The 27,532-nt window shown below is 47.6% G+C and overlaps 2 protein-coding genes across 5 annotated transcripts in view; one reads left to right on the top strand and one right to left on the bottom strand.

The window, feature by feature from the left end:
• The window catches only part of PPARGC1B (PPARG coactivator 1 beta), a 101,389-nt gene extending 89,034 nt beyond the window's left edge, over positions 1 to 12,355 (top strand). For 2 of the 4 annotated variants that reach the window (XM_011371143.2, XM_011371145.2), the window contains 4 exons: positions 744 to 819; positions 2,860 to 2,984; positions 5,239 to 5,393; positions 6,240 to 12,355. In XM_011371143.2, coding sequence (XP_011369445.1) covers positions 744 to 819; positions 2,860 to 2,984; positions 5,239 to 5,393; positions 6,240 to 6,340 — 457 coding nt within the window. In that variant the 3' untranslated portion in view covers positions 6,341 to 12,355. Of the gene's footprint in view, positions 1 to 743; positions 820 to 2,859; positions 2,985 to 5,238; positions 5,394 to 6,239 lie in introns of those variants that run through there. The other 2 variants (XM_011371144.2, XR_002783050.1) reach the window with 2 other exon arrangements.
• A 4,490-nt stretch (positions 12,356 to 16,845) lies between these two features.
• Positions 16,846 to 27,532, bottom strand: part of PDE6A (phosphodiesterase 6A) — a 78,897-nt gene continuing 68,210 nt past the window's right edge. The window contains exons 15-19 of the mRNA XM_023537290.1: positions 22,204 to 22,267; positions 21,818 to 21,892; positions 20,285 to 20,368; positions 18,645 to 18,792; positions 16,846 to 17,168 (exon numbers count right to left, since the gene is read on the bottom strand). Of these exons, the coding sequence (XP_023393058.1) occupies positions 17,089 to 17,168; positions 18,645 to 18,792; positions 20,285 to 20,368; positions 21,818 to 21,892; positions 22,204 to 22,267 (451 nt within the window). The 3' untranslated portion in view covers positions 16,846 to 17,088. The remainder of the gene's footprint in view (positions 17,169 to 18,644; positions 18,793 to 20,284; positions 20,369 to 21,817; positions 21,893 to 22,203; positions 22,268 to 27,532) is intronic.

Consider the following 27,532-nt stretch of genomic DNA (forward strand, 5'->3'; position numbering starts at 1 on the left):
CTGCGCTGTGTCCACAAGGATGCAGACGGTGTGTGGCAGAGCTGGGACTCGGCCGCACCTCACATACCATGCTCCCTGCACTCCAGCAGCCTGGCCCTCTGGAGGAGAGGGCAGCATGCAGACAGGTAGGAAGGCGCAGGCATGTGGCATCCAGGCGCCTCTTCAAGCTGTGCATCCAGACTGAGTAGCCAGATGGCTGGACTGGACATGGGGCGGTGATGGCAAGGGTTGCTTCTGGGCCAGGCACCAACCACTAGAGAGCAGTGGGTCTATATTCAGCAAAGCTCCTTCCTCTGGCTCCCCTACATTCTAGCTTTCAGCAAATCTCATACTGAACCTGAGCCTCAGGCTTTTCATCTGGAAAATAGGAAAACATAAGTCCTCAAAAATGTTTTTTTTTTTCCATCAGATCAAATATGATGATGAAGCGAAAGGGCCTTTCTACCCCCAAAAGCATAAAAAGGCCAGGTTCAGAAGGGTTCCTATCAACCACACGGTGGTTCCCAGGCATCCAGTCCCAGAAGGTAGCAGAAGGCATGTGTCGGGGTTCGGACCCACACACGGCGCTAGGCTGTCACTGCTGAGGGGGCAACTGGGCCTCTGCAGGAGGGGTTCTAACAGTTCCGCCCTCGTGAGTGAGTTGTAGAGAGGTGTCCCTTGCCTCCTGGAGCAGCTCCGCCCCCCCAAATCCCATTTGGTCCCTCCAGAGAGTGAGTGCCTCTGCTTTGCTTGTTCACTGACAGATGTGAGAGCAGAGGGCCGTGTTCAGACGGAACGCCAAGCGTCCGGCACGCCAGGAAGCGGCGAGAAAAGGCCATTGTAAGTGACCTGGGGCCCCAGAGCCCGGAGTGAATGGGAACGAGCAGGGATGCCAGGAAGGACTGGGCCTTCATAGGCCTGAAACCCTGTGAGGCTAGCTTTGGCCTGCAGAAAATAATTACATTTCTTTCATTTAAAAAATCACAAAGGTCACCAAAGGGCATCAAAGGTGGCACCGTGCAAAGTGCAGCCAAGGGACTGGCTGTGAAGCATGCACTTGGTGGTGATTCAGGGCCCAGTGTCAGGGCCTCCAGAGGCCAAGGGGTCAGCAGAGCTAGGCCGACCAGGCCATGCACCAGTCCCGCCACCACCTTCTGTGTGACCTTGGGCAGGTCTCCAAGCTTCCCTGAGCCTTGGTTTACTCATCTGTACACAAGGGAGTTGCACTTATGCTTTCTAAGGGTCCCCCACTTGATCAGGGCTAAGGGACCAAGAGAACCTATCCCTTGCTCCCCACTCACCTCCCTAATCCTTCCCCATAGTCAGTCCACAGTCCACATGCCTGGCGAACCTACTGCAGAGCACCCCACAGTGAAAATTCATCGGGAAGCTTTGGGGGGTGGGGGTGGAGCCAGCCCCTCCATGTCACTAGAAAGGAAGGGGAAGTAAGACAGATGCACAAATGACAGATTCTTCATTGCTTCCCCCCATGACGGGTGCTTTGGAGCAGAAGCAGAGGCACAGATAAGGTAATGGCTACCCTAGGTGCTTAAAACCACAGGCTGTTCAGGGGGCCTCTTGGAATCTACTTGTGACCACTCAGCAGATATGAACAAGTCAGATGAAGACTCCACTCCTGTGGTTGGGGCAGAAGGAAGAAGCAACAGACTCGTAAACAAGGAATAGACACTGTAAATGTAGATTGAGTGAAGCGCTATGAAATTAATCACGTCACCACTAAAACGTCTGAAATAAACAGTCGTGTTTTGACTGTTGGGGAGGATGTATTTTGATAATGGTCTGGGGAGGTATCTACAAGGACTTGGGCCCCGAGGGATGAAAGGAGCCGGCCAAGCAAAGATTTAGGAGAACAGTGAGTGGGGCGGCGGCAGGAAAGTGTCTGGAAGTCAAGGAGCTGCAGGGAGGCTGGGGGAGGGGGTTTCTACTTTGAGCTTAACTGAGCCGTATCCTGGTGTGGGATGCACAGTTCCTGTGACTGCCGACAGCAGTGCCTTGCTCTGGACCCCAGGCTGTGCTTTCCTCCCTGCCTGTGGTATGAGAATAGGATGGCTCCAGAATCACTAGTTTTAACCTGCTCCCGGAGAAAACCTGTCCAAACCAGAACCTGTTGGTTTTGCCCACAGGAGCACAGGTTCCCAGGATCATGCTAGAATTTCTCCAGGAGGTCAAAGCGACTCTTCCAATGGCAGTAGCTTTAACCGGAAGAATCTCAGATTGGAGAAGAGAGAAGGGGAGGTTTCAGCTAGGCTTCGCCCCACCCCTTCCCTCCACTGGGCTGTTCTAGGGGCCCACAGGCATGGCACTGAGCTCACCCGAAGGTGACTTCAGTCACAGTGTCTACACACTGCCCCGGCAAAACCGAAGATAATGTTGGCTTCAGTAGCCCTAAGTCCCCTGTCCCACTGCTTTCCTCCCAGCCCGCTCTGAATCCCTCTATGATCTGGCTCCCAATGCTTGCCCACCGCCACCTCAGCAACTTGGCTTTCCACCCCAACACCTCCCACGACCAAAAACACCGCAGACTCGAAACGAAATGGAAGCTACTGAGCATGCAGTTATAGTAACAGTGATGAACACCTCTCTTTCTTCACCCAGTCTCTGCTCATTTCCTTCAAGGGAGCAGTTGCTTCCTTTGGGGGTCACTTCCCCATTCGACACTCAGCGGCCCCCCTCCTCCAGCAGGACAGGTCCTCTGGGACAGCAACTATCACTGTTTTCTCTCTGACTCTGGTCCTAGCCGGTGTTGCTTGCTCAGTCAGGCATCATGGACTGGGGACGAGGACTCCATTGGAGCCCGCCACCAAAGGGGCTCCAGGAAGCCAGGTAATGACTAGGTCCCTCTGTGTCGCCCTTCTTGAGCAGGGCGAAGGCCGTGTGGTATATGTTCGAAATCTCTCCAGCGACATGAGCTCCCGCGAGCTGAAGAGGCGTTTCGAAGTGTTTGGTGAGATTGTAGAGTGCCAGGTGCTGACGAGAAGCAAGAGGTGAGTGGAGTCGAGCTATGGCAGGGGAGGGGGAAGGGAGGGGCAGAGGTCCTGATCCAGGGCTGGCCACACAGTAGATGCCTGAGAAGATTTGTGGAAAAAAGTTTAACAAAGTCCACTGCCTGGACCTGGAGAGCCAGGCACGGGAGCAAGATGAATAGGAATCCTGCAGCCCAGTAAGAGCAGTGAACATGTGCTGATGGTCTGCTAAGTACCAGTCAACTTCTGTGCATTCTCTGAAACTTCCCAATATGCCCGTGACGAATGCACTCATTCTTTCCATGGTTGTCCTTTCCAGGGGAGCTCAGACAAGTTAACTGAGTAGCTAGTTAGTGACAGAGCCAGATCTGCAGCCCATTTGTGTTCTTTAAGAGCTGGTGAAGGGCAGCAAACAGCCCCTGGGGCTTAGAGGCACGCTTGCATGGGGACCTCACTGAGCTGCAAGCCCTCGATTCTTCTGTAGCAACCACTCCTGGAACCTCCCGCTCTGTTGGGCAGCCTGGTTTTTCCTCACTCACCTGGGGAAGCAGTGTTTCATCTATCAGTGGTCTGCAAGAATGGGTTGCATATAAATTCACAACTTAGATGTCAAAATGTTGTCAGCATCTTCCATTATACTTGCAAACTGAGTTATTAATGTTTTTAAATTCTAATTTAATAAATTTTTAAAAGCTTCAATGAGAAAATAGTGTCTGCACAAGAATCATTACACATCCATTAGGAGGGCTACAGAAAATAATAACAAGTGTTGGCGAGGATGTAGATATAAGGGAACCTTTGTACGCTTTTGGTGGGAATGTGAGCTGGTACAGCCACTGTGGAAAACAGTAGGGAGGTTCCTAAAAAAGTTAGACATAGAATTACCATATGATCCAACAATCTCATTTCTGGGTATCTACTCAAAACAACTGAAGCAAGATCTCAAAGAGATATTTTGCACACCCATGTTCATAACCCCATTATTCACAATAGCCAAGAGGTGGAAACCACCCACCCATCCATCTGCAGATGAATGGAGAAAGAAAATATGGTATGTGCGTATGATGGAATATTATTCAGCCTTAAGAAGGAAGGAAATCCTGTCACATGCTACAAGCATGGATGAATCTTGAGGACATTGTGCTAAGTGAAATAAGCCAGCAACAAAAAAGACAGATACTGTGTGCTTCTACTTACACGAGGTACCTAGAATAGTCAAATTCATAGAAACAGAAGGTAGAACGGTGAATACCAGGGACTGGGGAGAAAGAGGTAAAGGGAGTTGTTGGCTTAATGGTATAGAGCTTTGCAGGATGAAAAGTTTCTGAAAGTCTGCTGCACAACAATCTGAACATATGTAACACTACGAAACTATACACTTAAAGCTAGTAAAGATGGTAAATTTTATGTTATGTGTTTTTACTACCGTTAAAGAGTCATTACACAAATGGAACTCTTCATTTATGTGCAGTCTTCAGGATATCAAATGGAGATAACATGTGAAAACAGCCAGCAAATTAATCTCTAAAGAGAAGGGTCAGTTTGTTAAGATTTTAAAAAGCACACACAAGTCTCAGACACACTACCAGTCTCAGACATTGAAAGAGGCAGAAGGCGTCCAACTTTGGGCTGGCTCAGAGGATGGTCAGGAAATGTGATTCAGTTGAGCATTTATTGGGCACCTACTGTTGGTGAGCCTGTCCTGAGTGGTGGGGAAACTCTATGCTGTCTCTGCCCTTGAGGAGTCTGCTTAGCGTTCATGGAACTGAAAAGTCAGGGTTGGGGTGGGCAGAACTGACTTTAGGCCCCCGTCACCTTGATATCCTACTCAGGCAGGCTTCCCTCCTGGTGGCAAAGTGACTGCCTCAAGCTCTAAGCTTTATCTACTCCCAGGGGGAGCAGGAGTCTCCTCCCTGGTTCTAGCACAGACCTGGGATGGATTCTTTGGGGTTCCACTTTGGGCAACAGGCTTATCCTTGAACAAATCATTGTGGCCAGAAAGGGCCACAGTAGTGTGGCTTACCCTGGCACCCTGCGCCCAGCTGAGCACGTGGTGCTTTCGTCAGAGGAAGGGAAGTGGATGCTGAGAAGGCAGATGCAACAGATGTCTACCACGGAAGATGAGACATGCACAGAATACCGGCAACATTAGGAAGGGCTAGCCAAAGAAGTGGTGACTGAGGCTGGTCTTGAAGGATGTGGGAGTGCTAGGATGGGGCCATAACACGACATGAGGCAAATGGCCCAGTAACACGGTCCCCTTATCCTCCCCCAGGGGCGAGAAGTACGGCTTCATTACTTACCGGCGTTCTGAGCACGCTGCCCTCTCTCTGAGGAACGGCGCGGCCCTGCGCAAGCGCAATGAGCCTTCCTTCCAGCTGAGCTACGGGGGACTCCGGCGCTTCTGCTGGCCCAGACACACCGACTACGGTAAGGACGCAGGGCCCCGCCTCATTCCAGTAAGACCCAAAGCACGAGGGGCAGAGAGCTCCCTTGATGAAACCCAGACCTGGAGCCCCGTCTGGACCTGACTCCCACATCCAAGCTCCAGTGTGCTGATTGGTGTTAACTTTGCAGCCACTTCGCCTGGAGGCTGCCATCTTGATTTTATCTTCTGGCTGTGGTCCATCAAAAAGAGAGATTCAGGCCTCCCATGGCCTCTTGGAAGGGCCAATCTTGTGTTCACAGCCAGCTGGCAGAACCGTTAATACTGTTTCTTTGACCTCACAGGGCCAGTAGCTGCTCTGCCTTCTTGAGGGCCATTCCATGATGGCCCCAACAGGCAGCAGCCTTGTCCATTAAGGGGCCACAGTGAAACGATATTGTCACCATGCCCTCATAATTTGGGGACAAATTGGTGAAAAAGGACAAAGAAGTACAATTCAGGAGAGAATTATTTGTAGGAGAGAATTATTTGCAGCCTCCATAGTGCAGGGCTGAGCGTCAGGGGACCTAGGCCAGGCAGCGCTCCACCTGGGACCTAGTTTCTTATCTATAGAGTATAGCATATCAGAGCTGGGAAGGAGCTCTGGGGTGCTCTAGTTCAGCCCTCCACTCCCATCCTACAAACAGGGCAGCTGAGGCCCTGAGACATAGGTGACACGACACAGATGTCACAGCAGAATGGCAGAACCAATGCTCGCTGTCCAGTGTTCTCTGAGGCTTTGGGCCACATCAGCTCCGTGGGGCTGCCCCTGGTGGCAGATTTTCTGATCATCTGGCCTTTCTAAGTTGCTGGCCTTTCCCACTCACTGACTCCTCCACCCCCCTGCCCAGATTCCAATTCAGAAGAGGCCCTTCCTGCGTCAGTGAAAAACAAGTACGAAGCCATGGATTTTGACAGCTTACTGAAGGAGGCCCAGCAAAGCCTGCACTGATAACAGCCTTAACCTTCGAGGAATACCTCAATACCTCAGACAAGGCCCTTTCAATATGTTTACGTTTTCAAAGAAAATGAGTATATGAGAAGGAGAGAGAGCGAGCGTGTGAGAGAGCACACATGAGAGCGAGAGAGACTTGAAACTGCTGTCCTTTAAAAAAAAAAATCAATGTTTACATTGAACAAAGCTGCTTCTGTCTGTGAGTTTCCATGGTGTTGACGTTCCACTGCCACATTAGCATCCTCGCTTCTGACGGATTGTCCCGGATGCGTCTCCAAGTGCTGGGTCAGTCACCCATCTGCCCTTCCTTCCCGACCGACTTCCCCTTGTAGACGTGCAGCCGTGTTCACCACAACATTTCTTGTCTGTAGTGTGTGATGATGAAATTGTTACTTGTGAATAGAATCAGGATTATAAACTCATTTTTAATTGAAAAAAAAAAAGTATATCCTTAAAATAATGTATTTATGGCTCAGATGTACTGTGCCTGGGGTTATTGTATTGCTTCCTTGATTTTTTAACTATGCACTGTTGTGAGGTGTTTGCCACTGAGCTGCTCTGCTCCCTTTACCAGAATGCCCCAGAGGTTCTGGGTGGCCAGTAGACTGGTCCCAGGGGAGGTGTGGCCTGCAGCCACAACGAGGAGCAGTGGAGAGATGTTTCTGGGCCTTTTCTGCCAAGCCCTGCTCTGTCTCTCATTGAGCGAGCTTGGGTCCAATTACAATCAGAGCCCTCACTTGGTGCCCAGCTCTCACTTAGAGTTTCCACCTGGCCATGAGTCCTTCCAAGAGGCCAAGACCTTTGCGGACCTTGTAAGAAAGGCAGGGCGAGTTATGTTATTTCTGTTTTTCCAGGTGAGGTAGGCAGTGCCCCAAGAGGTGAAATGACTTGCCTGAGGTCCCACAGCCAGTGAGAGGGCAGAGCAGTGACCCAGCCCAGGCCCCCTGATTCTTGAGCCCATGCTCCTGCATAGCTGGAGTAAAGATGTAACATTTCAGGAGCTGGTAGGTAGAGGTGAGTTCAGCTGAACTGGGCAACAAGCTAAAAGCCTACAGGCTCATTGTGGCAGTTAAGTCAACAGCTGACTGCCAGCATTTGGTGAGTTCAAGTTCTGGTGTGTGTTTTGGTCCTGTGGTTTGCCTCCACCTGTGGACATATCATTAGGGCTTCAGTGACACATCTGGAGTGGCATGGAGAGGCGATCTGAGAGCAGTCATCCTTTTGGGGCCAGTCACCAACCCGTATTACTCCCTTCACCTGATCTTTCTTTTTCCTCAGTTGTAAAGTTGTTTTGGGGGTGTGGGGAAAGGGGAGCAGGAAGAGGATGTGAGGGTTGGGGACAGATAAGACAATCTCTAAGCTCCTTTGAAACTTAGAAAACATGCTAATTGGATTTTACTTTAAAATTTGTGTTCTCGAGTGATTCAAAGCCATGTCCAGCTTGGATGTTCTGCAGGTGCCTTGGGGGCCACCCGTGAGGGAGAGCATGGCCAGGCAGGGTATGAGCATGTTGCTTCTGCCTCAGAGTAGCTCCAGCTTGATTTTTTTCAGACATCAGGGTTCCTTGGGAAAATTTTATGTTCGAAAAGAAAAGAAAAAAGGTCCTGCTGTTTAAAAAAAAGTTCAAAATTGACTCCTTAAACTAAACAAGCTAATTTAATGTATTGCTAGTGCCAGGCCTAGTTCTTTGAGAATTGGTAGTTGATTTTTTTTTTTTTTTTTTTTTTAAGATTTTCAAATACCTCAGTACGTAAACAGAGCCGATGAACTTGTACTGGGTAGTGAGCATACTCCAAGCCCACAGAGGAGGCTGGAGGAGTCATGCTTTAAAGACAACAGGGAATTTGAGCTTCTGTGCGTCAAGTCATTTGACCTCTTTGAGCCCCAATTTCATTTTCTGTGAAAGGGACTGAGGGGGAGAATTAGTCAAGTTGTTCTCCAAAGTCCCTGCCAGCCCTAACAGTCTTAGCTTCTGCTAAGGCAGTGTCTAGCTCAAGATGGCAGATACACTGTACGTGTGTCACTACAGCCACAGCCTTGGCCAGAGACAGACACAACTTATCTACCACAGCACTCATGTTCTTTGAGCCTGGTCCTGTCGTTAGAAACCTCGGCACAGTGCTCTGAGCAGACATTAACCTATTCGACATCCTGGTCTAATTTTCGAAAGGTTTCCATAACACAACGATATGGTGGCTGGGTTTCTTGCTAGCCCATCTTTGTCTGTCATGTCGTGATCGATGAGAGAAAATTCCCCTAAAGCCATTCTTTGGCATACAATTCCCAATATTTCTGTGACACACAATCCCATTTGGGGTGGGGGTGGGGAGTGGAATAGCAGACATGAACGTGTTTGGCAAGGCAGGGTTTATGAGGATGGACCAAAAAAAAGGAACTTTCCACAGCACAGACCTGAACATTTTAAATTCCTTTTATAGCTATTCACTGCCTAGCACACAGTAGGCACACAATAAATGGCTGTGGAATAGAATGGCACAGAATAGAATTTAAATCCGTCTGCTGCCTGCCCTCTGGAAGCCGATAGGAAAGAACTCTCGATTCAGAGTGGGGCTAGGTCATGTCTAAGCCCCTCCTATTGGCTTCTTCCTCGATTGCGCTAGGCCAGAAGTTCTACGCTGGGCAGGTGGTGCCTTAGGGTAAAGAAATTCAGATTTTTAGTGAAGGACAAGCCTCTCCCCTCCTCTGGGTCAGCTGAAGCTGTCCTTTCTCGTCAGGTTAATACAGGGGTCTTAAAGTTACTTAAACTTGGCCCTTGAACAGAGCAGAGATCTGAGCAAGGCAGTGGGGTGTGACGTGCCTAAGGTCAGAGCTGGGGGCTGCTGATGAGAGGGTGCCTGCCGAGGACATCACGCAGTTTCTGCTCACTATCCTGTACCGGAAAGGCAACAGGTTCCAAAGCTGACTGATCCTGCAGACCACCTCTATCCAGAAGACTCATTCGGTGCTGTGTATTATTTACCAAGGAGGCTCCAAGGTCTCTCCAGGAAAACGAGCAAACCTTGGTCTCTCTCCCACCAACTTAAGCAGTAACCCAGAGGGAGCAGCTGCCATTGGCAACCATCTCGTTGTAGCTCTGTCCTAGTATTTGCTCTCAATGATGTTTACATGTGATTGGCATACAGCTTACTATAGACCGTGTCGGTAGCTGCCCACGCAAGGCAGCATGTACTGTCTATCTCTGTGCTGTGCTGGTGTTTTCCAAAAATATCCGATCCAACCGCTAAGTGGAATTCTTCCATCTCCTTCTTCAGTCGATACATGGCTGAATCAGAATCCTCACTCTCGGGGGCTCTGGTTATCGAAGGAAAATGCATCAAAGAAGTAAAGAATATGAGTGGATGGAGTGTAGCTAAGTCTCCCACCCCCTTACCCCTTTATACCTTGCCCCCAATCAGAAAACTCCTTGGTGTCTAAAAGCACCCGTCAGGTGTCTGCACCTGCCATGAGATCTGGCAGCATGGCATGTGGGACATGCTTGGGAGAGAGGCAAGGCTTTGGGGGCTTCGGGAGAGGGAGGGGAAAGGAAGGAATCCTCTGAGCTCAAAGACTCAGTACCCAAGTCCCGATGTGGGAAGAGATGATGCAGTAAGGTTTCTTTTGCTGCCTAAAGCCTATGCCTCTTCATGTTCTGAGGGCAGTTTCTTCTAGGCGTGTGCAATACACATGCCCAAGCTGCCATGCGGGCGGGGAATGGAACAGGCAGGGAAGGCAATGACAGCGAGGTCCTTCTGCATGAACAGGTCGAAACCCCATTCCAGGCCTTGGGTTCAGTTGAAATCACAGCTGAGCCTGCAGCTTGAGAGATAGGTCATCCCAAATGTGAAGCAGAAGCCACTCCAGAGAATTTGTTGATTTGACTCACTTGATGTCAAAACTGCAGTAATTTTCTTAGTATTTGAGGTGTAGCAGTTGCCCTCAGATATGACCAAGGAAGGAAATTAGATGTACAGTAGCAAATAAAGTAAACCTGTTGGTTTCATTGGCCAAAGAAGACGGTCCTGCTCACCCTTTCCCAGTGGGGTGGAAGGAAACTGGTTAGTACTTATGTGCAATATGTTTAAGCTGGTCTCCAAGTTCCTGAGGCATTTGCACACACAGATGGGCTTCAGGACCGTGTGCCAAGTTCAGAGGTACAGGGTAAGTGGAGGGAGAGCTTGGGAGCTGGGAAACCCATGTGCGCAGAGATACCCAAAGCAGATGGGGACAGGGAGCCATTGGGAGCTTGCCGCATGATGTCCAGGAAGTAGGCGGAGGCTGACTTTGCATCGAACCAATAAAAGCACTTTGAGAAAACCACAACACTTCAGCTTGTCTCCATGTGTCCACACTGGCAAATAAGAGTCTCCTTTGGCAGCGTGAGGTACTGTCATCCTAGGGATGGGGCCAGGGCATCGGGAAGGAGGCTGATGTGAGGGAGGAGAGAGCAGAGATGCCTTCCAAGACATCAGCAGCAGGAGAGCCCATCCTAGGTTTTGGATCTTGGTACTTATTTTTGTAAAAAAAAAAAAAAAAAAAAAAAAAAAATTAAAGCCTCCCAGCTGATCGAAATGGATTTACAGAGCAAGTCATTTAACTATAAGCCATCTCAGAGTGAGAAATTCAACGTTTCTTCCTTTCTATGGGATCCTGGGCTCTCTTTACTCATCTAGTAAATGAGAATATTGGATGGGATGAATCTTCAAGTCCTTTCACCTCTGATAGGCTCAGATTCCCTTCTCTGGCTGTGCTCAGCTCAAGTTCAGGGTGAAGATCTCTGCAAGGTAACCAACCAGCAGCAGATTCCAACCCACACGGTCCTGGCCGAGCTACCTTATAGGAGGAGGCCAGCTCCCCAGGACAGATCTAAGCCATAGTTTCTGGTGGCCAGCGTGGCTAGGTGGCGATGTCAAGAATCTCACATTAACCTTGTCATCATGCCCGCCAAACAGTTTTTAATCCGAATGTCGTGACCACTTGGCTGTTTCTCTGTTGCTCTCAGATAATACTAGCAATACACTGTTTTTTTTTTGTTTTTTGTTTTGTTTTTTTTTCCAAAACAACTTAACTTAGGCACTTTTCACACATTTCTTTCAAATGATTGTAAAACATATGGGGCGACAGGAGGCCTTGATCACGCTGCATATGTTTAGGGCAGCTTTTGTTTTTTTGTTTCTTTAATGGTATAGCAGCGGTGACTGAAGCTTTGAGATTTGAGGGGACAGATTTTCAGATATTCTGTTTCATCAGAATGCCTTGCACATCCATAAGCAGCGCAGAAATCCAACTGCCTGAATCGGGGGCTTGGAAAATACGCTTTTATAGGTGGTCAGTCCCTAGGCTGTGCAACAGCACCACAAAGAAGTGTTTATGTAGCTAGAACCCCCTCTGTGCTGTATTTTTTTGTCAAAGGATCCTTCAAGGGAGCCTAATAAAGCCTCCTTTTCCACTTTGCTGGCCTTGCTCTGGGTGACTTTTGAACGGATTGGTTCGCTTCCACCTCAGCACTTTGCCTTATCAATGTCTAGTCGCCATCTAGTGGCCAAAGACTGTATCCACCAGCTACTCAGATGGAAGGCAAATAAATCCTTTCCACCACCTTGCTGTCCAACACCCACTTTGGGAATGAAATGTAATGTCATGAGCGAACTGTCTCTGTGTTTAGAGCCCAGTGTAACACGCAGACTGAGAAGCCTACTAGCTCTCCTGTGGGCAGAGGAGAAGGAGTGGACCCTGTGTCTAGGGGCCTGGGAGGGGTTTACTATAACTGCAATACTGGTAGCCCAGCTGCTGACCCTGTTAAGTGAACCTCTGCTAGGTGGCCCACATTGTACCCTCAGGACAAGCAAAGGTTAGATGTCAGGATTCTGAGTAGGAGCTGGCCATGGCTTTTGATATGGCCCACCGAATAGCCAAATAGGTTATTTTTTGTCATTAGTTTGTTTTTGCTTCTATATTTTGTATTTTAAAATCTTGTCAAGTGTTTCTGTGTTAGGAATAAAAAGTCATAAACTATTTCCGACTTTGTTTCTTGAGGGATGTTCCGATTCTGGCGGAACAGCTTGGAAATCTCAAGGGGTGCGTGGTCAGGGTGGCCAGTGGAACGGGGAGTGGGCCACTTGGATTTCCAGATGGTTTCTGGGGAGAACGACCATCCCAAAGTCTGGCTTGGTGCAATCTGCTCTGGAAATTAACACCCGCCCCCTTCACCTCCTTGTGCTGTGGTGTTAGCGTTGACTTTGAGCATCCGCTTCTTCCAGAGGCAGCTGCTAATGTTGAAACCAACACAAGATCTCTCTCCCCAACCCCAGATTTCTAAAGAGACGGTGTGTCTGTAGCTAGCCTTAATCAACTGGGCAAGGTGGTCCCTGTGGTCTGTTCCAGCATTTCCAAATCTTGGACTCAAATCTTTTTCTCTTGGTGTGACTACGCAGCCTAGAGAATTCTGAGCAATAGGAAGCCAGGACTTTCCCCAGCTCTGTGACAGGGTCAAACCAGGGAATGGCTAACCTTGTGAGTGAGGTTTGGGCATCCCCAGGGGTACTACCGTAGCGGGCATTATTTATTAGGAAGCTCAACAAGGAACTACAGCCTGGGGTGCGTGAGTGCAAGGCTATGTGTGTGTGTGTGTGTGTGTGTCTGTGTGTCTGTGTGTCTGTGTGCACGCATGCGCCCGCATGCCTGTCTGTGTTTGTGTGTATGTGTGGAATTACATTGATGCATTTCTTGAGAAAGGTGCAAGAATTTCACCTACACAGAGGGACACATCTGCTTTGTTATTTATAATAGAAAGCTAAATTTTAGTTTTATAAAGGACACTGCTAGTGATTGGGAATTGAGGTTTTAGTTTTGCTATTTTTTTTAATTGGTAGAGGATTTTTATATATTTTTTCCATTTTGTTGGGTTGTGTCCTTATTTATATAAATATTTTATCCGTAAGAGGCAAGGAAGGAATCTTCTTTGCTTTTAATTATTGTGGTTGTCATCGTCCCTATTTTATTTCTGGTGTGATTTATCTGTCCTACCTTCTAAATGAGAAAATGTTTTCCTGTATTTGTACATTGTCAGATTCTATAGTTTCATAGATAATTTAACCAAATCGCTCTATGTATTATTATTCTGTGAGTATAAAGTTCTATTTTAACGTCTGTAAATACTTCGGAACTGGCTTCTTTTCTCAAACTCCCACTGCGGAGTTATTGTTTACATCACAAAAACTGTAGAATCTCTATGCTCATGTACTGTAAATAGTGAAGTGATCTGCTTATAAATAAACTTAACAAATACACTATGGAGATTAAAAAGGAAATACCACCCACAGCTCTGCCCAGGTGTGTCTTTCTTTCTTAGCCCTGCGTGCTCGTTGAGGGATATTCTATTGTCCAACTGGAAAAGGCCTCTGGTTTCAATGTCACCCGATCCAGGTGTGTCCCCTACCCCACCAAGGTTTTCTGAGCTCACTTTTCTTCCTTCACGGCACTTTTCATGGGTCGTAATGAATCATTCAGACTTACCTCGTGAAACACATATTCTATCACCAGCTTTTGCTGTGACTTTTATAAAGCTGTGCCACTTTCTAAACAGGACGACCTTGTTTGGGTGTGTTAGCTTTTCCATGCAAGCACACTAAATAAATGTGCCGAAAGAGATTTTGACACTGTGGTTTCAGGCAAAAACACTCACCAATTGACAACTCTAAAGCAATTTCTGGTCAGAGGACATGGAGAACAGATTTGAATTGTGTGCCATATTTGGGTGAACGAGGAGCTTTTTCCTTTGCTCACTTACTCCCCGCAAGAGCAGTGAAGTGGCATTTTCCAAGACTCTCAGTTTTTCCTCAGTTTCAAAACACTCTTGGGTTTAGCCTTTATTTTGCCCTAAAGCTGCTTTAACGTTAGTGTTTTTAAGTGCAGTTGGAGTGCAAGATACCCATGTGCCCCCAGAGGGTTGAAACATTGGTGAAGAAAATTACGTACAAACAAGAACAGGTACAATAAGCCATTCCATGCCATGTTATGTGCAGACTATTCTCAATTTTTTTATTATCTACAGAAACTAGTTTCTTATTGTTCAGGTGATTTATTTTTTCAATCTGGAAATTGTTTGGATTCCTTTGGTTGGAAGGGAATGCACCCTGATTCTCCCTTTTAAAATGAATGGAGGTGTTTGCACTCAGCGACGGCGTTCTCTGGTATGAACTGGGGTCCTTAGAAAAGTTATCTATGTGATCGATTGCTCAGTATCTGTCACCCCTTACCAGATGGTGAACTCTAGGAGAGCAGGGCCGCTTCTGCATCCATTGCAGGATGGATGAGTGAGAGGCAACTATCTATAGGATTATACACAGCTGGGGAGGCAGCCAAGCCACAGAGTCACAGAACTAATCCCTTCAAAGATGCATCTCATGATGCAAGGAATAAAATGGGAAATTTAGAGCCTCAAGACGTGCGTTTGAGACCCAGCTCTGCCACTTCTGTATTGTGCAAACTTGGACAAGCCACTTCTTTGGCCTCTGGTATCCCCAACTATGAAACAAGATGATCTGCTTAGATGAACTCAAAGGTCCTAAAAGGCTGATTCTCAGAAGCAGTATGGTGCAGGGAAAATTGTTACAAGCCAGGAGTCTGGTATCGGCTTGCTTGGCTTTGGATCCTGACTCTGCCACTTATCAGCAGGGTGTCCTTGGGCAGTTTTCTTAACCTCTCTGAGTCTCTTCCTCATGTGATACATGGGGCTAGTAATAGCTTCTACCCTAGTAATATAGAGTTTTCGTGAGGATGAAATCAGGTCGCGCACAGTACCTAAGACATCAGAGGCACTTAATTGACATTCGGTACAATCATCATGCGTGGTCTTGCTTGGTGCTGACCACAGCCCTTGAGAGGCGTGGCAAGGATTATGGCCCTCAGTTGGCAGATGGAGAAGGCTCAGGACGAGGCAGAGCAGAGGGAAACAGTCCAAGAAAAAGCCTGGACCAGCAGCATCACCCATATGCCCCTGGGTGACACATTTCTCCTCTTTACCCTGCCGCTTAACCCTACATGTGTAGGGACATGCCTTAGCTTAAAAGACCACTGCTCTGAGAGTATCAATTTCAGGAGGGCAGAAAATGTAACTTGGGAATTAAAAGACGAGGGTTCCAGACCCAACTCCCTCCTGACACGACCTGTAAATGTGGGCAGGGCTCATGTGTCAGAAGCCCAGACTGATCTGCTATGGAAGTCACTGTGTCGCGTACCCTGTACACTGTGTTCTCTGTGGACTTGGGCATCTGCTTCTGAAGGGAAGCCAGGGAACGGTGCCATGGACTTTGCCCAGCCCATCCCCTCACTGGCTTTCGGTTTCCTCATTTATCTAAAAAGGGAGAGGTTAGAGTAGATCAATGGTTTACAAACAGTTTTGAGAAATCACGTATTTCCTCTCCTGAGCGGCAACTTTAATATCTTAGCTTCCACGAGACATCCTATTTGGGAGGAAGAGAAGGTCTAGAGCCAACCCCCACTTACAGGAGAACCGGGAACAAGGGACCGTGTTACACGCCACCATAAGGAAGCAGATGGATAAATACAGAATAGGGGACAACTGACACTGTTCCTGCAACAAGTCACTGGCAAAGGAAAAAGGAGGAAGCACTGTTAAAGATTAAAAGAGACTTGGAGACATAACAACTAAAAGCGTAAAACTTGTTTGGATCAGATTCGAGCAAACCGACTAAAGACTTGCTACAGTGGGGGAGGCTGGATTAAGGGCCGCTGTCAGGAGGCGGGTTCCTCAGCAGGCAGCCTCTGCAGTGGACTTGGGCTGCCAGGTGATTAAGGAGTGCCCTCAAAACCAAAACCGACGCCAGGGGAAGGGAAAGGAGAGGGAGCGGGCAGAGGGAGAGGCTGAGCAGCAGCGTGAGCCAACGACACCCCCGGGGAGCCCCACGAGGAGTCGACAAGGTACAGCGGCCCTGTAGAGGTGTCCATGTCCGGCCAAGATGGCCAGCCCATAACACCTGGCATAATAACATAGTCACAGGATGCAGGCCACCTTGGGAAAGGGTGTGACCTTGGGCAACGTGTCTCCACGCAGCTGAGGTCATCCCCAAAGGGGCTGATGCAGGGCTGTCTGCCGACAGCTCTCCCAACCGCCGAGGCCACGAGTCCTGCCCTCTTCACGAAAGGGTCTAAACCGTTCATCACGGGATCTGCCACACCTGGGTATTAGATGTTTGTTTCTTGCATGTGATAATGATGTGGTTCTGTTAGAAAGTGCCCATATGTCTTTAAAGATGAAGTGAAATGACATATCTGGAATTTGCTTTTAGATATTTCAGCTAAGAAAAAATTGAAAAAGAAATATAAAAGGGCAGATGAAGGAAATGTAGCGACATCCCGATACTTGAAATCAGTGATAGGTAGGTGGGGATTCATTAAACAATTCTCTACTTTTGACAATGAAAAATTTTATAACAAAATGAAAGTGTAAGAACAAAAGTGATTTTAAGCAAGCAAGTGAATCCGGCATTCATTAAATATTTAATTGATGTCTACGAAAGCTACAATGTTGGTTTTAGCTCAATGAAAAGTTCTCAGGGCTGAACAAACGTTTGAAAGCCACTAGATCAGATGTACGCTAAATTCTCATTCAGCTTTCAAATCCTATGACTCTTCTACTTCTCAAGAAGGCGTGCAGTTTGCCACCGGCTTGGGCGACCTCTTCTCACGAAGGGCAGAGCCATTCTGGCCCGCGGGTCCCTGTTGTGCTACTGGATGCAGCAGGACTTGGATGCAGGTGCGCCCCCTCCTGGGCCAAGGTTCCCCCCAGGCTGATTTCCTGCCGCTGCTGCGGGCGGACAGGCAAGAGAACACACCAGGTGAGAGGAGGCTGCAGAGGGCTTCCCCTGTGCCCTGATTTGAACCAAGAGTTGCAAATTCAAAGGCTTCCAGAGACCAACAGATAAAGTACACGTGCAGAAGGCAAGCCAAGTATAAGGGGAATCGGAGAAACCAAGAATGTTTCTCTACACTAAGAAAAATGACAATCATGATGATAAATGGCGACACTGGGCACCAATGTCTGGGAGGTCACAGGGAGTTGTGGGGACTGTGACAAACTGGAGCGATCCCCTGTCCCATCTAAAGGGGGCAGTGGCCACTCAGCTCCAGCTCATTGTTGTCATGCAGAAATCCAGACTGATGTGGCCAGATCATGATCTTTTAAAAAGAAATACTAGAAATCTGGATTTTTAAAATTTGAAATATCCCCATTTAAAAATGTAAACATCAGATATCCATTAAAAAAATGCAGGCCAAACAAAAAACATCCGCAGGTGCTAAGTTCGCACAGACCTGCTGCTAGCCCATGAGATAATGTGTGCAAATTAGAAACAGACACTTCTTCCTCAGGACACTTCACTGCCAATTTTCTGGAAAGTTGTGATTATGATACAAATCTGTGGTGACCGTGACACGTAAGATACCTCCTAGAGCTGTGCAAAGCACGAGTCACAAAACCGTATGTGGTGGCCCCACATTTACAGCTGCCAGTTCAAAGTCAGCCCACACTGCCCAGAGCAGAGCTGGAGAGCTGGCAGTGTCCATGCTTAGAACCATGTGTAGAGGGACAGCGTGCAAAGGAGGGCAGTCGGGGTGGGGTGGGGACCTGAAGCCTTGTCCTGTGAGAGAACCACAGCCACGTAACCAGGAAAAGAAATGACTCAGGGAAGGCGGACCATGCTGTTGACTGCGATGAGATGGGATTTGATTCCTGAAGGCAGGACTACGGCCACTAGGTGGAAGTTTCAGCAAGGAGAACAGTTCCAGCTTAAGGAAGAGCTTTCGAACAGTGGTGCAGAATGAGGCTCTCATGTAAGGTAGCGAGCCCTCCGTCACTGGTAGTGGGCAAGCAAAGAACCATGACGGTATGGATAGGATCTAAACACCAGACAGAAGGCTGGAAATGCAGTCTCAAAAATTACTTTTAACCAATAATTCTAGGTTTTCTCCTCTGTCCCTGGGTAGGGTCCTATGTCCACAGCCTTAGAATTGGAATTTGTCCTACACTGGTTGGGGGCAGTTGGGGACCCCTTGCTGGGAACCTTAATCTTGGGAACCAGGCACTGCCACTTAGTAATTGTGTGACTCAGCCACAATAGTTCACCTCTGCAAGGCTCAGAGCCCTCCTATGTAGAACGGGACTGTAACAGGTGCCGGGGAGGCCCGAACGGGACCCCGGGTGTGAGGCACTGAGGCCAGGCTGGGCCCTCCATGAGTGCTCAGTGCTGGGATCGGGGCCTTCTGCCGTCCCTCTCCCACAAACCTTGCTTGGCGGCCTGCCGCTTCTGCTTCTCCTCTTCCAGAGCTTGCATCTTGGCATCATACTCGTCGGCAAGCGCTTTCCACTCCTTGCGGTTATTGGTGATCCCGTCCAGCATGGGAGTGATCTCCTCGTGGAAACGGGAGAATTCCTAGAGGAGAGAGAGCCTCTGGCACAGGGGCCACAGCCCGGAGTCCAGGCTCGAGGCCGAGGCACAGTTGGAAATGTCCAGCCCTGGAATGAGCTGCCCGGGCGGGTGGCAGGCTTCCCGTCACCCAGCGTGTGCATGCTGATGCTGTACAGCCTCCTGTCAACAAGATCCCAACCCTCTCCTGCTTAAAGCCCTCCTGTGGCAACCCCTGTTCTTCAGGGTGAAGCACAACCCCCTTCACATGGCTTTTGTGCCCCTCCAGACCCAGTGCCCTACCCCCTTCTCCATCCTGGACCCTCCAGGCATTCCAAATCTCCGTGGCTGGAGTGTGTCCTGCCTTCTGTGGGCTTCACACAAGCTCTCCCCTAGGCTGGAACACTCAGACTTCCCCTCTTTTCCCCCGAGGCCTCCACTTAGATGTCACCTCCTCAGGGAAGCCTCTTCTGACACAAAGACACTCAGTAAATATTTGAGTGAATTCTCTTAGCTCGAAGAATAAAAATAATGCCTTGAGCACAGCCCATCACAGTTCATGAAGTGCCTATCTCCTTTGATCCTCAAGAAGCTCCTGTGAAGTGGGAGACAAGACTCATTGCTCCCAGAGTTTTAGGTGAGGAAACTGAAGATGAAGATAGGCAGAGTAGATCTGCCCAAGGCAGGAACGTCAAATTCAGGGCTGGCTGTGCTCAGAGCCGCCTGAATTCAGATCTAGGCTCTGCCACGAGCTGTGTGGCCAGCTGTAGGCAGGTCACCTACCCATGAAATCATGAAATCAGGACAATATAATACCTACCTCCCAGGGCTGTTGTAACGCACAGAGGGCGCTGAGCCCAGTCTCCCTGGTTTAATAATATTACCGACGATGGTGGGGAGCACCGACTACCCTGCCCTGTTGCTTGGAGGACCCCCAGGAGCCTGTGCTTCCTCCCGGGGGGCGTGTGCACTTCTTAACAGCAGGGCTGTAGCTCACAGAGCCTCCCCTGAACTGGGGGTCGGGCGTCCTGGCCCTGCGCCTGTCTCACAGCTGACCCTGTCATTTCTCATCTCTGACCTCTATCTCCACTCGTGTCACATGGTCAAAGTAAAAATAACAAAGGGAGGTGGCGGCGGCACGGATAACATGAAATCGGAAGCCCCGGGTTCCCCAAGAGGGAGAAGTTCACTTTGGGCAAGAGCTCAAGGAGAAATTCCAGATCACTTTTTGACTCTTCGTTACATGTCTGCCAGCTAGGGAAGTTAGGAGGGCATATGTCTGCTACGTTTCCCCCTTCCCTGTCTGAAACCTCGCTGAGTCATTTGTCCCTGGCCTGGGTGTACAATCACACAAGACCCCAGGGGGCTGACCTGAGGACCAGACACCACTGCAGATGAGCAGCACTTTGTAAAATACCACCCACTGGTCACTCGCCAGAGTTTATTATTCCTGATGTCATTTGGGAACCCCAGATTTATCAAAGACAAGGACATGGGCCTGAGAAAACAAAGGACCCACCTTGTAGACAAAGGTGCAGACAAAGTCAATGAAGCCAACCTGAAGCTTGGGGAGTTCATCCGCCTTGTTTCTGTCCATCATGGGCTGTCATGAGGGAGAAAGAGTTAGCTGCACTGGGCTCTCCCCACGGCATGATGCAGTCAGAGGGGCCCACCCTACCTATGAAGCATTCTTGCTAAAAAAAAAAAAAAAAAGGAACCTGATATTCATCAAGTGTCCAGATCTGACTAGCAGTTCACAGGAACTATGAGGATAGAGGAATATATTAAATAACACCGCGAAGGCACAATCGACCACATTCAGAAACCAGACAGCAGAAGACCTACCTTCTTCAACAAATAAATGGTGTAAAAAGAAAAAACAAAAAGAGGAGAAGGAAACTGCTTCTAACTAAAAGAGACTTTAAGAAAAATAACTACCAGAGACTATGTGGTCCTTGATTGACTCCTCATTTGAACAAATCAAACCAAATTATTTTTATTACTCAATCAAAGAAAATGAACAGAGACAGGGGGACTATGTGATATTAAAGAATTATTACTGATTTTGTGAGTGTGATGATGGTATTGTGGTTGTGTGTGTAAGTTCATATCATTTAGACATATGTACTATTTATGGAAGAAATGATGTCTGGGATTTACTTTAAAACACTTCATTCAGCCAAAATATAAAAACACACATGAGGAAGAATGAACGGATAAAACGAGAATGAATGGCACGCTGTTGCTAATGGTGGGATCTGGCTGATGGATACATAAAGCTCTTTAACTATTCTCTCTACAGCTAAAAGTGTTAAAAAGAAAGAAGAGGGATACGAATCCCTTAGCCCCTTAGCATCCTGTTCGCTCCAGGATGCTTGTGTGATCCTCAGAGCACGCCACTCACCCTCGGGCCCTGCCTGAGCCTCGCATGGTACCCCAGCATTTTTAGCACTCTCGCAGGTTTAGCCTGTCCCTATGTCTGTGGTTCTGTCCCCAAAATGTCTGTCCCTTTTACCCAGCCTTTACTTCTAGTCCCACCCTAGCTCAGGACCACCGGCGAACCCTCTATCTGTGTCCAGTCAAGTCGACTTTCAGTGTCGATAGGTTCTCAGCTTGACGGCATCTGCCTTCCCCTTGCGTGCTCTGTGCCAGGGAGGTAGCGCTCAGGCTGCGGGAACTGGAAGGAAAATCTAAGGTTTGGTGTCCACTTGTCAGGCTCTACTTAGCTGAGTGAGCTAAGGACACACACAGGAGAGTGGGGTTCCCAGACTCTAGGAGGACACACATTGCTGCGCTTGCCCCCCAAGTTTCTGCTTAGGTCTAGGGTGGGGCCTGTCAACTTGCATCTCTCATATGTTCCCAAGTAAGGAGGTTGATGGTGGTCCAGGTCTCACACTTGGAGAACTCCTGCATTAGGGAAAGTTCACTTGTAGGGTAACGTCATACATCTCTACGTCTGGGGGGGCACCTCTCTTTGTCATAGCAAGGTCTCGGCTCCCATCAGGGTGAGATCACACACCTAACGTCAGGCTGATGCCCCCTCTCTACTCACAATGGGATTCTGTTGCAGCACTGTGCGCTCCAGGTCACCTTGTTCCCAGAATTCAGCAGCAACCAGCAGAGCTACCTGCAATAGGCAGACACCACGCCCCCACCCCAAGTCAAGCCACAGCCTCTATCCTCCTATTCCTGTTCCCATCCCACCTGGGTTTCCAGCTCAGCGGAAACATAACCACCCCGCTGCGACGCCCCCGCCTCCCCTACCCCAACAAACACTCTGTTGCCATCAGGGGAAGAGGTCCTAAAGTGACTTCCATGTCTCGGCAGAGAAGGACAGTGCGAGGGTGGGCTGTCTCTGGAGCTAGAGAATCCAAGCTGCCTTAGTTGCTGTCACCAGCACTGGGATTCCCTTCCTCTTGGGTCAGGAGGAGCCCATACCTTGCTCTGCACCTCCCAGGGCTTGGTAATGGCTGAGAGATCACAGGCGGTCATCATCATGGCCCTGGACGCAAAGACACCACCCATCAGTCCGGAACCACTGTAAGGCTGCACATACTGGTTAATGCCACCCACCTCTCTTTTCTCTGCCCCCATTAGTAGATGACCTCCCCCCATTGTGAGGAGAGGGGTCACTTCTCCAGCACATCTGGAGGTGGGGCTTTGATTAAACCAACCTCTCTAAGTCTCGGTTTCCTTGTATGTAATAATAATGGTATTTTCCAAATGGAATAGGTGCAAGATTAAATGAGATAATGAGTGTAAAAATCTTAGCATAGTGCCTGGACCTAGTATGTGTACAGTAAATACTGGTGATTATCATGAACATACGTTTTTATTATATGCCACACACTGTTCTAGGCATTTCATAAACATCGACTTCATTTAAATTAAATCTCATCACATCTTCAGAGTTCTTTCTCTCCTGTCATGTATAGAACAATGTTTCTCAACCTTTTCTCCATCACCCTCCCCCTTCTACTGTCCAAGACTCTTTTTAGACATTTTTTCTATAATTGCTCCACCATGAAATTTTAATACCACAGACATACCGTACACCTGTTTGGAGGGCCACAGACCATCGTAACATCTAAGGTGTTTTTTTGCTCCTCTCTCAAAAACCGCTTTTTGCCCCATGGACAATGCATGGGGAGAAGAGCAGATCAGTCATTGTGGGGAAGCCTTGCATTAAGTAGAGGAAGCATTTGTCAAAACTCGTAAATGGTACATTTAAGATTTGTTTATGTCATTGGAGGTATAGTTTATCTTAAAAGGAAAAAAAGGAGCTATAAACAAATATTGACCTCTTGTTAATGATATACGTGTTGAAGTATTGGCGGGGGGGAAGTGCACTGATATCTGCAACTTACTTTGAAATGCAACCAAAAAATAAACTGGATTGACAGATAGATGAAGGGATGAATTTATAGTAATATGTTAATGGTAGAACTGGATGGTGGGTATAAAATTCTTTCAACTCTTGGTACGTCTGAAAATTTTTCTTAGTAAAATGTTGACACAAGTAAAAAAGTAGACTGACAAAATTTTTAAAAAGAAGTAGAGGGAGGGATTTGGGAAAGAAAGAAAGGGTTAAAAGATAAAGTCTTAAAGGAGTTTCACAATAACAGGAAGGTAAGATAGGTGTTGTTACACAGGTGGGTACAATATAAGACAGAAAGGGAGGGGGCATGAACAAAGAATTGGAGCAAGAGGGGGAATTTGAGATGTTTCAGAGACAAAGGCTTAGGGGCATGAGCATCTGGGAAGGGAATCCAGGGCCACTTGGCTGTAAGCCAGGCAGGAGGGCACAGGGCCCAACCTGCAGCAATGCCTGCAGGCTGAGAGAGCGTGGGGTCAACCCATGTGGCAGTGTCACCCTGACCTGGCGAGGCCAATGGGCCGGGGCTGCGGGCAGGGGAGGTAGTTGAAGAAGCCTGGGGCTCCGAACCTAACTGCTGCTTAGGTGATTTATAATCAACCAGCAAGATCTGGCATAGGTCACACAAGCTGGTCTGGGAGGCCTTCAGAATGCTTCATGAAATATTAACAGGTTTAAATATCTTTAATGAAGTAAACCCTCAAAAATTCATAGAATTCTTTAAGTAAATAAGCTTTCGGAAATTCATTTCTAGAAACACCTTTATACTTTGTAATAACTTCAGAATGCATGCCCTATGTTTAATGTTAAGTGTTGCAGACATGTTATGCTTACTGTCAGATAGATTAAGCAAATGAATGCTCAGCTATGGCTCCTTGGTACCTGTCAGTGTCCATAATTGACGTCCACAAGTGTGGCTTCAGGAGAGCACTGCATGTTTATTTTCTTTGGCTGGAAAGATCATGTGAAAATCACTCCCAGCAGTATAGGAAACATATCTAAATGTTTTATGGACAGAGATTTAGTGTGTGTGTATGTGTGTGGACACCTGGGTACCAGAAAAGCTAATCCAAGGCCTCGTGCCCTAAAGACAAGGCATTACCTTGACTTTGGCATCATCCCCTACGTGCTCTGGGCCAAGGTGCCACACTAGGCAATGGGGATCCAGACAGAAAGCTCACAGTCAATTAAGTAACAAAAAACAAAAAAACTGTTATCACAATACGCTAAGTGGGAATGGCAAGGGGAAGCACAAGGTGCAAAAGAAAAAATAATCCAAAGGTGAGAGAAACTAGCTCAGTTCGGGGGGCTTCCAGGAGGTGACAGCGGGGCAGGGCCCTGAGGGGTGCACAGGAGTTCTCCTAGGGAAGGGAGAAGAAAGGGTACAGCGAGCAGAGGTGCAGGGGGAGTAGTCGAGATTGCCACAGGGCAGAGCGCTGTCCAGAAGATGACCGTAGGGAACATGTGACCAGAGGGAACATGCCAGATGTCGAGCAGCGGCTGGTTCACAGGGTCGCCACTCTCAGAGAGCTTGCAGACGTGTTGGGGAGTCACACATTTGTCACACAAATAAATGTAAACAAATAACTGCTCTGAAGGAAAGGGGTTCTATTCTGGGAGATAATATAACAAGAGACACTAACCTAGATCTGAGAGGTCAGGGAGGGCTTCCCTGAGGAAGCGACACGGAGTTGATGGCTGTAGGAAGCGCCCAGGTACACAGAGCTGGCTGACTGGACCGAGCCAAGTTCCTGCTATCTTGTCCCATCCCCAAGGCAAATATCCTTTTAACTCAGCCGTGCAGCTCAGTGGCACTGATCCTCTACCCCAGAAAGCATCCGGGCCAACCTGGACAGGCTTCAGGCACTCCCTGGAATGACACCTGGCTCGGAGGAAAGGCCTGTGGGAGCCTGAGAAAGCTGTGGGTGCGCAGAAGAGGGGTGGGGTGAGTTGGCTTCTAGTCCTTGATGCTCTGCCAATGCCCGTGTGACACTAGGTTAAGTTGCTTTGTCTCTTTGGGCCTCACGTTCCTATTTTGAAAAACACTAGACCAGGAGCTGGCAGCTTTTTCTGTAAAGGGTCAGATAGTCAATATTTTAGGTTTTGTAGACGACAATAGTCTCTATTGCAGCTACTCAGCTCTGCCGTGATGTGATGTGAAAGCAACCATAGATAAGTAAAGTCAGGGTTACTTATCTGTTAGGCTGAGAGCCTAGGGCCCATGATACTTTCAGGGGTCCATAAAAATGTTTTAATTTAATTTTTTTTTTAAATTAGAAGAAAAAAAGAGAATAATAATGGATATACATTTGTCTTTATACCGACACAGTCATTAAAAATAATTTTATTTATTTGTTTGTTTGTTTTCATAGAGAAAGAAGCCACAAGGACAAAAGCGCTTAAGGCCCACAAAAATCATAAGGCAGCCCTCTGTAAAAATATAAAATTTTATTTATGGGCACTAAAATTTGAATTTCTTATAATTTTCATTTGTCAGGAAATATTATTCTTTTGATTATTTTCCCCCCAACTATTAAAAAATGTAATAGCCACTCTTAGCTCATGAGCCATACAAAATCAGGTGGCAGGCCTCACACCCAGCACTAGAGTCAACATGCTAAAGTAAAGTAGGGAGGTCCAAGAAATAGCTACGTAGGCGTTTAGTAAGAGTCATGGCTTTGGATGTGTCCAGGTGTTGGGTCCGGACCTCTGACTAGAGGAAGCTCACTGGCATATCCAAGAAAATCAAAGCACAGGAGGGAAGTTTTGGATTTTTCCCTAACAATCGATTCTGACACCAACTGGGTGTCCTATAATTCAGTTCAATTCTGACGCTAACTGGTGTCAGATTCCACAGTTTTAAGGGCTCAGCCTCACAAGGCTGCCCTCGTTTCAGACATCAGTTGCACGTATCAGGTCCCTAGGTTACCCGCACTGCCGTCCAACTTGGCTACAAAGTCAGGGGGTTCCCACAACCCCCCTTCAGGTTTGATTATTTACTTAGGAGTTTATCATAAAAGGTACAACTCAGGGAATGGCCACACGGAAAAGATGCGTAGCAGACGTAAAGGGCTGGGGGCTGCTTGCTTCCATGCCCTCTTCAGATGCGCCACCCACCTAGCACTCCAATGTGTTCACCAGCTCTGTAGCTCTCTGAATACTTTTATTTAGAGGTTTCTATGGAGATTTTATCATGTAGGCAAGATTGATTAATTCATTGGCTATTGGCGATTAACTCAACTCTAGCCCCTCTCTCCTCCCCAGAGGTTGGCACGAGGCTGACAGTTTACGCTTCCAATCAAGGTTTTGTTCTTTCTGGTGATCAGCCCCCATCTTGAAACTCTCTAGGGTCCCGCCAAGAGTCACCTCATTAGAACAAGAGACATTCCTATCACTCAGAAAGTAACAAGGGTTTTAGAACTCTGTGTCAGGAATCGGGGACAAAGATCAAATACATAAAGCTTATACCACGGGAAGCGCCTAACACCACTACGTGCTATGGGTAATGCTGCGCAGCACTCCACATGCTCCAGCTCAGCCCCCACGTAATCCATGAGGTAGGTGCTACCAATCCTCTTTGACCAAGGAGGAAACTGAGGTAGAGAGAGGTGAAGTAACCTGTCCAAGGTCACACCACCAATAAGTGAGAGAATTGAGACTTGAACCCAGGCTGTCTGGTGCCAAAGCCCCAAGTGTGTAACAGCTACACTCTACTCAGGTGCGAAGCAGCCCTAACTGTATGTCTAATCACCTAATCGATGGAACCTAAGATTACAGCAGTGTTTCTCAGCAAGGGTGATTTTTACCCACAGTGGATATTTGACAACGTCTGGAGATAATTTAGGTCATCACGATTGGGGAGGAGGGTTTGCTACTGGCATCTAGTGGGTAGAGACTAGATATGCTGTTTAGCATCCTATGATGCACAGGACAACTCTTCACGACAAATATTTATTGGCCCCAGATGTCAATTGCTTTAAGTTTGAGAAATCCTGCTTTATGGGTCTTGGAACATTTTCCACTGAATGGCTACCTAAAGAATTTTGAAAATGCTTACCTTTTTGCACATTTTTAAGTAAATATCTTAACTATTTTATCTAAGTTTAAATACTTGCAAAGGATCCAATTTATACATTTAAAAAACGACCTTCTAAAATGAAATGGTTAAGTACATGATGCTTTAAATACAAAGGAATCTAAATAGCATAGCAATTTCATACCAACTATCAGCTTATCATCCATTTAAATACACATGAACAAGCTTTTCTTTAAGAGTCTAGAATTTACATCCTTTTTTGTATCCATAAACTTGTATTTTTACTTGACTTCTCCCACAGGTTTTTATCCTGATGTTTTTATATGTGTGTATATGTGTGTATGTGTGTATATATA

This window comes from Pteropus vampyrus, unplaced genomic scaffold, assembly GCF_000151845.1.
Source record: "Pteropus vampyrus isolate Shadow unplaced genomic scaffold, Pvam_2.0 Scaffold185, whole genome shotgun sequence".
Classification (NCBI taxonomy): domain Eukaryota; kingdom Metazoa; phylum Chordata; class Mammalia; order Chiroptera; family Pteropodidae; genus Pteropus; species Pteropus vampyrus.